Source organism: Schistosoma mansoni, chromosome 1, assembly GCF_000237925.1.
Source record: "Schistosoma mansoni strain Puerto Rico chromosome 1, complete genome".
In the NCBI taxonomy this organism is placed as follows: Eukaryota; Metazoa; Platyhelminthes; class Trematoda; order Strigeidida; family Schistosomatidae; genus Schistosoma; species Schistosoma mansoni.
In genome coordinates this window covers 57,053,036-57,065,123 of record NC_031495.1, presented here as the reverse complement: position 1 = coordinate 57,065,123, position 12,088 = coordinate 57,053,036, and the positions used below count along the sequence as shown (strand labels likewise).

At 34.6% G+C, this 12,088-nt stretch overlaps 1 protein-coding gene across 1 annotated transcript in view; it reads right to left on the bottom strand.

The window, feature by feature from the left end:
* Smp_159140 (putative organic anion transporter) overlaps window positions 1-9,145 on the bottom strand; it is a 40,156-nt gene extending 31,011 nt beyond the window's left edge. Inside the window, exons 1-4 of the mRNA XM_018794966.1 lie at window positions 8,366-9,145; window positions 6,872-7,036; window positions 5,195-5,338; window positions 2,909-2,988 (exon numbers count right to left, since the gene is read on the bottom strand). Coding sequence (XP_018649325.1) covers window positions 2,909-2,988; window positions 5,195-5,338; window positions 6,872-7,036; window positions 8,366-9,077 — 1,101 coding nt within the window. The 5' untranslated portion in view covers window positions 9,078-9,145. The remainder of the gene's footprint in view (window positions 1-2,908; window positions 2,989-5,194; window positions 5,339-6,871; window positions 7,037-8,365) is intronic.
* Window positions 9,146-12,088: the final 2,943 nt, after the last annotated feature.

Below are 12,088 nucleotides of genomic sequence, written 5' to 3'. Positions count from 1 at the left end.
TGGTGTCCGACAAGGTTGTCTACTATCCCCACTTTTGTTTAACTTCATCAAAGACCTACTGCTGGAAATAACGCTCTCGTCTTCTTAATTTTCAGGAATTGATCTCCTACCAGGAGGTCCATTTATTGACTTAGAATATGCACATGATATAGTCCTGTTTGCTAAACACGCTGATAAAGTGTAGTGTTTTGGTACCACTGGGCAACAATGCCAGGATGTTTGGGATGCGTTTCTCCCCATCTAAATGTAAATTGTTACTCCAGGACTGACCTGCGACAACACCTGAACTAAGGATAGGGAGTGAAGTAGTCAAACGCGACGACAACTTCACTTATCTTGGAAGTCTGATCAGCCCTAATGGGTTGGTGTCTGACGAAATCTCAGCACGGATTCGAAAAGCTCGTTTGGCTTTTGCCAACTTACGTCATCTATGGCGAACGCAAGATATTCGTCTATCAATTAAGGGATGAGTATACTGCGCAGCGGTTCGCTCTGTTCTACTTTATGCCTGCGAAACGTGGCCATTAATAGTAGAAGACACTCGTAAGTTACTAGTATTTGATCACAGATATCATAGAAATATTTCTCGCATCTGCTGGGATCACCAGGTAAATAATAGTGAGGTTAGACACAGGGTATTAGGGAATGATGGTAAACCAGTTGATGAGGTCATGAATCTTCATCGACTGAGATGGTTGGGCCACGTGTTACGTATGCCTGAACACCGATTATCACGACGCACAATGCTGAGTAGTATTGGGGATGGTTGGAAGAGAGGTGAGGGCGGCCTAACCAAAACACTGCATCAGTGCTTGAAGTCACTAACTTCCAGTCTGAGTCATGCTGGTAGATGCAGACTACTTGGTTGGGGTGCGCGTGACTATCGTAACCAATGGTTGGAGACTCTGTGTGACATGGCTCAGAATCGATCGCAATGGTGTAGGTGTATGCACTCTTTGTCTTCCCTTAAACCTTGAGATTAAAATTGCTTCATATCTTTCTTTCTTCTTGTACTATATCCTTATATACAACCTATCTTTGATATACTACCACCACTAAATTAACTACTTCTATGAATTCGGTGTTCATCTTGTTGTGCTAATGAGGTATGGCAACTTGGGCCGACGCATCTGTGTGCCTGGTCCTACGTTGTAGCTGACTGACTGACTCACATATGTAAGGGGGATAGGATATTGCAGACTACCTGAACAAGTAGGTAGAATTTCAAGTGATTTCGCTGAAACAGGAAGCTACTTTTTAGAAATATTAATGTAGCTATTAAAAGCCGCATACGTTATATTTTGTGCATAAGTGAAAATCGAATACCAATACCGGATGGAATGTTCAAAGTAGAATCAATAAAGTAGTTTTTTTAGAACCTGTTATCCGCTATACAACAAGTGAACATAGCCTCAAATAAACCATTTTTTTCCATATTAATAAATCATTGTAATTAAAATATTACGTACTTTTACACTCAGAACGTGTAAAGAACGATGTAATGTAAGATTATCATCGATGGACAAATTCCAACGTAATTACCATTTAATAAGGTTATTAACGGAATACTGTTTGTACATTTCTCATACCGTTTTTTTTTTAAAAAAAATGTTATTTACAGATGTGCTATCTTTCACAACTTTTACATTAGGATAAACAGTCAGTGATTAAATGAAGCAGTGTAGAATTCTATACAACAATGCGTCAGCTCGAGAACGTTACAAAAGAAAAAAAACGAGGAAGTTTGTAATTAAAACTATTCAGCTCAGATAACATAGCAGTATCAAAAACAAACGCTTAAGCTGTAAATTTCCCTCATAATTTCAGGAGAAGAAAATAACTCTGAATTAATGATATTACTAACACTATATCAAGCTCACATGGGTTATTCTAACTTCTGAACAGACCGGTTTATTCATTGTTTCCAAGTCACATTTTGACCTTGTTAATTATTGGCTTATTAACCCTGACTGCTTTTATGTGAGCTTATGTGTTTCCATTGCCCAACCTACTTATCACATAACTGCAGCTTATTTCTGTCTGACTATAAGCATTCAGTCACTCTTGATTAAATCGAGTTGGCTCCCTTGCCTTCTCTGCTCTGCTTCGCTCTCTTTCTGAACTTCGTTTCTCTGAATGTCTGTCTGGATAAACGAGTGACCGAAATAAATCCACCCAAAACAACCCGCGTTTGGCTTCGTATTACCGCCGTCACATAAACAGGGTTAGCCTAGGTAATATACGGAGTTAAATGAGAGATCTACGCTCATAGCATATTCCTACGTTCATCCGAATTGGAGTCAGATACTGGGCATTAAAGAACTTGTATAACGGATAGACTATAAAAATCTAGCGAAATGAATTGGGTTAAATTTGTCGTACTCTAAAAGCACATTTTGAAGGCCATAGTCACGATGCCATTTTCTAATATTTGTAACGATCAATTTATCGTCGTGTCACTGAAATGAAAACACTAAAGTTTTGTTGTGTAATGATGAACAATAACAAAAAAATTATTCTAAATAAACACTGATGGACTGAATAGGTATGCGGGAATGATGTAGGTACAGTTGGCAAACAACTAGAGGCTACTTGGTTTATTGCCCGATAGGTTATCAACTGAACTATGAAGTTTAATAATGATCATTTCAACTAATAATCAGTTAATCAATTGATATGATTAACTTCAATTCGATTATAATTATGAAGAAATTTAACAGAATCGTTAGTATGATAAAGTGAGTAATACTCCATTCTTTTTTGAGATAACATGATTTTCGGAGGAAATTTGTTAATTTATTCAACAGATTTGGATGAAACGTAGAAAAAGTAATGAAATATGTAATTCTGTTGTTGCTTACTAACTCTATCTACTCAATCATTACTACAGTCAATTCAAAAAACTTACTTGATATTCAGAGTCATTATCAGGAACTATTTCAGTTTCCAACGTAGAATTTGTATGTTTATCATGTGGTCTCATTGGAGCTAAACAATAAATAAAATAAGAAGACAGCTACATTTAGAAACTGGCTTCTAGATTGTATACGAAGATTACTGAGTTGCTAACTACTTACCAACTATATTAAAATTCTTTGCGTTACCTATGAGAAAAGATATCAGGAATAACAATAGCAAATAGTATTTTTATTCTTACTAACAAACGCTTTTAAATAACGAATGTGAAAGTAACTTCAAAATGATAAAATTATGACTCCAGCTCACAGTGTAATAGCCAATACTGTTCTGCAACAAAGTTCTCACTCACATTTCAACAATTATGCACATCAATTACTAGTCCACGAGAAATAGTTACACACAACTACCTAGGAGAATCTATTCAACTTGACTGATAATTTTCGTTTAATCTCTTATCATCTGCTTAATCGTTTTTGTTTTTAATTTTCCCAATCAAAAGAGCAGAGTATTCGGAATTAGTCCACTTCTCTCTTTCTATGAAATTCTTAGCTAATGAGCTTTTTCCTGTCTGTTGTATGTACAACTATTGAAAGTTGAACAACACAAATCCATTGCGCAAACTAAGCGTTGTACGTTTTCAAAGTACAGAAATCACGAGAAATATTTGGAAAACTGGAACTCTAAATTTCGGTTTGATAATCATGTTCGTAGTAATATAATTTGAAACATTTTAAACAGTACAAATTCAACTGATCATTATCTCAGAGCTTAAAAAGTCAATTAGCTAGACATAACATAACTGTCATTCCTTTATTTATCTTGGCACCTCGAAATTTAACTTTTTAAAATTTAGTCGAAATTCAAAATTAACTGCAGTTTTTTACTACTCAAATTGCGCAATTGATATAAACAGTGTTCATTATTCACTAACGTAAGCTAACACACACCGACCAAGTTTAAAGAACTATTTGGTACACAGTTATAAGTTGAGAATCGTCTAGTAATATAACACTGAGATTACTTTTTACCACAAATTTCAGAGATGAAGAACACTATGATTCTAACTAATCTTACACTTGAGTTAATCACGCATTCAATAGTACAAATAAAATACTGCGATTGAGGCACTTGTATATGGGAAATTTAACTTTATAAAACGAAGAGAAAATCTATGAGCCATCAATCATATTAACGATAATAAACGTAACTAGATAATTAAGAAGCAGAATCAGAATGAAATCAGTTCACTGAATGGAATTCGGTAGAGTTATAATTATTGGATTTATGCATGATTAACGGGATTATCTCGAAACATTTGTTGTTGCCAGGGTTACAAAACGTTTACTACAATCTTCTTTTCACGATCATTCATTAACGCTGTAATCTTCTCTTCCAATTGTAATTGTTCACTAAGGTTTCCTACTGCTGTTTTTCCCATTTTGTTTGTTTCTCCACATTGTGTTAAGTTTCACGTAGTTTATCTGTTTACTCGTTTGCATGATACCCTGGCACAACTGTCGGTAATATATATATATATATATATATATATATATATATATATATTAAGAGGACGGCTTTTATTCGATTCCGTTAAAAAACACACAATTTCGTTTAATTGTAAGGAGTATATACAATGACAATTTAAAATTTCAAGCCTTCAATACCACTAAACTAATAAATAGATATAAAAACGAATACATTGGTGAGCTGAGTTAGTAAATCACTATTCCAATTTTAATACTGAGGAAACTACTACTAGCTTTTCGATGTTAACCCAATATAAAATTAAACAAAGTATATTTGAACTGAATATTTGTCACATTAACACAAATCTTCGTAAAAATGCATTGAAATTTCATGAACAGTGTTCACACTGAACAATCTAGTTATAGAGTTTCATTTGGACCAATACTGATTTGTTTTTTGTTTTTTTGTACAAGTTATAATGAGTACTGCTGAAGAGTCCCATACTAGGACGGAATGGCCGTCTGATGCTTTCAGTTTTTCAAACGTGGTCTAATATTGATCCATTAATGATATCAATCTGAACGTAACAATCTTCACAACCCTATGTTGATAATTGCAAATTGCATATCTTCAAGATAAACATTTTTTTTGAAAAACAAAATGTAAATCAAAAAGTTATCTATCAAATGAATTCGACTAGATAATATAATTAGGAAATTGTAATTGTGATCACGTTTAATTGAAAAAAATAATTTAAAAAAATTCGGAATTAATTAACATATGAAATAAAATATACCAATCAATTTACTTGATTCACTTAATACGCAACCATTATTTATTGGTACACTCTTAATGGAAAATTTCTTCGATTTCAACTGATCACAACAAATGAATTCTTGTAATTTTCTCGGAAACATCAAGAGTATAGTGGCACCAATAAAAACAAGACTTCCTAGAAAAATATAAAATCTGATAAATTATTGTATAAAAATTCTTAACTTTTCAAAATATACATACAATTTTTAGTTCATTTACAAATATGTACTTCGCTTATCAGTCAAACTATGATATATTTTTATTTTTATTTAAACACATAAATATTGGCACAAGGAAGCACCAGATACATATGCGCCTCACAAATCTCATTCGATTTGTGTGAGGGCTGTGATACTGTCCAGGTGCTCAAACTGAAGCAGGTGGTTTTCTTAGGAGACCACACCCCGAGCCTTCGACCTAAAGGTCTGATCCACAAGACGGTTGAGCATAGTAAGGAGATGCAGTCCCATGGTAGTCGGCGACTAAAGATTGATTCATATGCCATTCGTTCCCTCAGGATACTGGAGCCCATATGCACCATTGGTTTGGAATCAGGGTTTTCCAACTCCCTTAGGTGGACTTTTCGTGTCCACCAACACGGTTAAGGCGTCGGACATTCGCTTTTCGTCCTCTCAATTTTGTAAACAACACCCCCGCCACGAGAAGGCAGTGAGCAGGACTTCCCTGGCAGAGGCTATATACGCGTGGCCATGTAAGAGCATTTCGAGATAGGATATTATTTTCGAGAAACCAATGAATTAATGTTAACATTATACGTAAATAACGGATGCACTAATTAAATTATTCGACCTCTTTAGTCAGCTAGTTGATATGAACAACGACCATTAGAGACATTAGATTATTTAAACAAGTTCGAGGAGAAGAACCGAACTAAGTGAAGACCTACTACACTTTTAAAGTAATTAAAAACAAAATGATAGATATAAACAACTTAGAAACTGGGACAAATGTGCTGATGTAGTGAATGACACGTTAGCTAACATGATTCGAATTACCCAAATGATTGCTATTTTAATGTTGAATTCATCTAGATAAGCTTCTGTCATAGTTATGTGAAGATAATTAGGAAAGGATATGAGTTTTTAGGCCCGTATATCATTAACCAATGTCAAGTCGTTTAACCAAGAGACTATATTGTAAACCGGATCGATAGAATTCGACCAGTACTAAGGACTAAAAGAGAAATCAGTTATTGCTCAGTGACCAACTACATGAACATTGGATGACTATGGTCTGAAAATCACAAGTACGCTTGAATGATGACCTACAGAGAAGACTTGCTACTTTAAGAATCAATAGAATCAGTACACTTAACCAGCCCATTTCAATATTTTGATACATTCCCTTACCATTAAAGCACAACTAGTTTCTTATCTAAATTTTACAGTAGTATAAAATCAGCAATGTTAACAAAATAATCAATTACATTTTAAAACTATAGAATCTAAATGTTATTCAAGCAAATATGTCGTTGTTTTTCTCACCCTACAAAAAGTACTAACTAATTATGGTTAGAAAGAAACAAGCTACCATGGAAGATATTAGTATGTTTACTATTTAAACCATAGGAACTTAACAATAGTACATCAAAGTACTTCAAGAAAAAATTGTCTGGGATAAGATTATTATTATGTAAATTATTACTAACCTAATAAAATGAATCCAGCCCACCAGGCACCAATCCATTCAGGATCATCAGGACCTCTTTTGAAAGGTTTATTCATACTTAAGACATCAGCTGGGTACTGTAGTAAAAACGCTCCCAAGGCAAATCCTATAACAGGACCCATTGCTGAAGCTGCATATAATGAAGCTATAATATTTCGAGTTAAAAATAAAAAGGAATTATTCTTGATTAAAACGAAATATCAAATCATGCACAAAATGTAATCTGTAGAAAAATTAAAGTAATAAAAACGAATATACACAAAACAGGAAATAAAGAGGAGTTATCTAGTGTTATTTTCCAACACAATTCAGTGATCAAAACCAAAAACCATACAGACATTTGAAAATATGAGATTTTCGAATACGACAGTTAATATTTAGATCAAGTAAACCTAGAAAATAATGAAGGTATTAGTGAGTCAACGACAGATGTGAGGTGATATCGCTAATCTTTGTAGTGTCAAATAGATTTAGAAATTAATTGATCTACAGAAAATGGGATTATCTAGTACACTTTCTTTGTTTAATAAGATAGCTGATAGAAATAAGCTGAAATTACGAGCCATCGAAGCTGAATATATCAAAAAATACCACTCCCTGGATCATGATTAAACATTTTGTTGTGAGATTATGCTTCATTTTCATAACTCAGTAGTATAATAGTCTTAAATAACATATTTACACTATCAACTAAACTGCAGAGACAAGTCTAATTAGGAATCAACACATAAGGAAACGTAATAATAAAATCTATTAGAAAACAAACAAGGAACGAAGGTATAGAACAATAATATGGCTAGAATATGAGGGTAACGTGAAAGCATTAGAAGCTACCCGATCGTTTCTAAATCCTTTAATATAATGATAATAATTGGTGACTTATGACATGTAGCGCAAAATAAGAAAAAGTTTAACAATGACGTCAACAGCCTAAATGCGTCATTTTTTGTTTAACACTATCTAATATGGTACATTAAATGAGGGTTATATTTAATTGTATGATACTATCCATTTACCACATTTCTGTACAATTTTATTTGGATGTAAAATGGAGAAAATAAAAGTAACAATGACAACTATTTCATACGATGTTTTTAGTGAACTTGTACTACATGCTATGACTGCTGATAAAACTGAAGCTGACCAATCTTCAGCATAGTTAGAACAGGATTACAGACATTTTAGAGGGATGACAAACTTCAGACGATATTTTGTGTGAACTGAACTCCAGTATAACTAAGTTAAGCAACTTTTAGTATTCACAGCCATACTATATTCCTAATTCAATTTAAAATGCTCTAACACATTGTCATAACTACATCGAATATTGGTTTACAGATAACAGTAGTGAATGCGAACAAAAGTGTGACTATTTTCGTTTATTTCACAACACTCAAATTACAGATTAACTGTATTTCGATCAAAACAATGATAAAACATGACTAATCAGTAAAATAAATGGATACAAAATCACCTATCATTGGGGGCGCTTTGGAAGAAGGTACATGATCATCGATGAAAGGGGGAGTTAACGTCAAAATTGGACTCGAGCCAGCACCAATCAACAGCTGGGCAAAAATAAAAACGGGGAGAAAGGCATAACCAATGGTAGAAGATTCTGAACAGCCAAGTAACGACTTGTCATTACATCCTTCAGCACAGGTACTTGTATTCGTGGATAAAACACAAAGTTGTTCATTTAAGGAAACTGAACTTGTTCTACTACTATCGAAGAAAACGAAATGAGGCAGAGACCACAAAAATGATCCGGCAGACATTATGAAAAGGCCAATTGATATCCACACAGGTACTCGACCATGACTTCCAACGTAACTGACGTATATAACAGAAAAAATATAGCCAACTTCAAAACAAGAATTGATTACTCCTATAACACTGCTGCCTATCGCAAACCGTTTTTCTAGGGTTGTCACTTGAGAACTTGTGTAACCAGAAAATGAAGCTTGTAGACAAGATATAAAGCAAGCAGCAGCAAGGAAAGCCATTAAGTTTCCAGAACCACGCAAAAAATGAGGACGCCATTTGTAGATACCACAGTATAATGAACGATCGGCAATATCTGGAGATAATGTAGTTTTGGAAATTCTATGTTGTTTTAAATCTTCAGGAAACTGACACACTTCCCCACAAGTTTCGACATTACTGGTGGCATTATTTTCCAGCATTTCAGGAACAGCTGGTCAGTGGTTTCTTGTAAATTATACGGAGACAGCAATAGGCCTGAATTCACTGAACTAAAAACAAGCAGTAAGAAGCACCAAATAAAATCAATATTGCAGTGATAATTTATGTTAGTACATTATTACAGGTTGTAAAAAATTATCAACAAATGTGTCACAGATGTTTCACATGTAAAACAGAGACGCTTGTTTTATATCTGCCACTCCTAAGAGCGATGTCCAGTTACACGATTAATTGTTCGACGTGAGATTAAAAATACCCTGAAGAAAGTTCAGGTACAAAAATAATATGACTTACGATTATGAAAACGAAATGATGTTTATGGGCATACGTTTTAAGGACTTTATTCTATTTAGCTTTTGTGGCATTTAATGTACCAGATAGATTTCAGCAAAATAATTCAGTAACATTTCACCTAGATTTGTGTAAACTCTCAGTATTAAACACGACCATTGACATAAATCATTGCCAAGATAGGCAATGTACTTCCTAGAAACAAAATGATATGACGTGACAGAACCAGTAGGCTGTGAGTAAAAAAGCTGGGACGTATGTTACACATGCACAAACACTGCTAAAAATCATCAAACTAGAGTTTAGCTGAATCGTGAAGTCACGGACTGTTTCACTGAACCGTGTAGGTAAATCCAGACTTCCTGGTTGGAACCCGTATGGTAACCGATGTGCAGTAGTAAACAGTTGGAAAGTTGAAGAGAAATGACAGAATAAGTGGGAGTAAAATAAGTGTTTTTACAATGCACCTTTCCCTAGACCTCAAGTTCTAATATTGTTTTATATTTACTATTCCTCGATTTCAGTCGTTCTTACTGAACCATCCTGATTACGTTGTTATCCATAATCCCTAACATTACTATAATTTCGACTTCTATGCTTCTAGTCGTAAATTTCCTCTCGCTGTACTGATGTGTGGGTATTTGGGTTAAATAGATAATCATAATGTGCAGAAAACTTCAGATGATATCGCTTGTCGTTGGTTGCAGTAGTTCATATATATTTAATATTTACCTTTCCTTAGACCTTTAACATTACTTGGTAACTTTTATTCAACTTTATAATTTCCCCTTGAACTATACTTTCTGTGTTCACCAGTTTACTACCATAAATGCTAATGTTGTCTAGATCCCTTTTGTACATAATTTAGCAATTTCCCCACGTTATGTATGATGATAATTTTGATCCACGGTTGGAGAAGTAGCTACACAGGTTAAGGAGGAATGCAGAATGACAAATTAGAGATCTGTAATTTTACTTTCGTTAGAAGTAGCTGTGTGAATATATATAGTACGGAAATCAACAGGGACAGACCGATCGTTTGTTCTATACGACGTGGGATAACCCTAGAACTACTAATTGGTGGTACGCATTGGACAAGGCTTAAACAGACAAACGAGCACTAAGGATGTTATCAATAAAAAAATAGACTAATGTAATAGTATTTCAAGGCGAAGACTTAGGTATGCTTTAATGAGAACCATAGGATGTGATAAGTGTTAAATGGTTAGGTGATCCTTATTAAGAATCAACAAATCTACACCGAGATAAGAAATCCAACTCTTTTGTACAATACCGGTGCACAACTTTGATTATGTTTGAACCAGTCAGTTTCGCAGTGTTAAAAGGTTGTTTCCTGAATCGGAACTGAGTGAATAAAATTATAATTTTAAACTTCTGCCGAATATAGCCTTGATATCTGAAGAATCATTCATGTGTCATTTGTATGGATGCCACTCTAACTTACAAGAAGTAATTGTGAGATATGACCTTCATAAGCCTGACAGAACGGGCACAAAACATCTCATACGGAGAAGACTAATATATGCTCTAAACCCCTAACTAAATCAAAGTTTGGGAGCCAACATTGATCGACATTTGTGGATCACTGACTTCAAGTCAACTTTTTGAGTAGGTACTGAGTAACAATGTGGAAAGTGAACCTCATTACTTTTTTTAAAGATGATAATCAATTCTATGTAAGGATAGCTACTTGAGAATACCGTCTTTAACACTAATGTGCCGCGCAGGACAGACGGGAGTATATTATATGGACGAAATAATATATTCCCAGATCAAAATCCATGTTTGCTTTGTACTTGATGTGATGAATACACCAATGATTCAAATATTAGTGCTAGCAGTCCATCTTCCAACAATTTGTCGACCATAATTATGTTGACCTTTATCCATGCGTCATTTCATATATAAGCGCCGTTAGTTTGTTGGCGAAAAAAAGATTCCGAAGCAGTCCATATACTTTACTCCCACCGAAAATACTTAAAAAGAACTATATCCTCAACATCAATCTAGAGATCGCACGAATGTATTTCATATTAAAGTGTACGGAAACGCAGCATAAATAAAAACACTATACCTAATATTGATAATATGTAGCCAGATCGGATAGGGATAAAGTAATCTGTTCATTCAATAGAACAACATAAATGAAAATCTCACCGCAACGGCCTTGAAAGTCTTCCAACCCTGGTTATAGAGAGTATATAATAATGATTCGCTAAAACAAACGCGGACATAAATCGCACACAATTTGCTTGTAAAAATAGTCTGAGATCGTAATTTGTCGCACAGTGGTAACCAATCAAGAAGTTACTATTTCTACTGCCCTCGGATTCAGCCCATGGTTTCATCACGCTCTACCAATCGGGTGTGGCGACTTGAAAAGATGTACATGTGTTTAGGGTTAGAGGAATGTTACTAAGCCTTAGCGAAGTCATCCAATATTCCGATCACTGGATATCAACCCATGTCTAGGTCAAGAACAACAAAAGCGCAATAATCAGTTGTCCACCATGGACTAGCCTGTAGCTGTAAATAATTCCCCAAAATCAATAGCTCATTAAGTGTTCGACATTGGATGGTGACCACGTTGTTTAAGTGGACTTGTTTAACTGAAGGCTTTCGGTCATGCATCCGTACCAGATCACGTTTCAACTCGGCGTGGGACACTGCTCCTACGTTC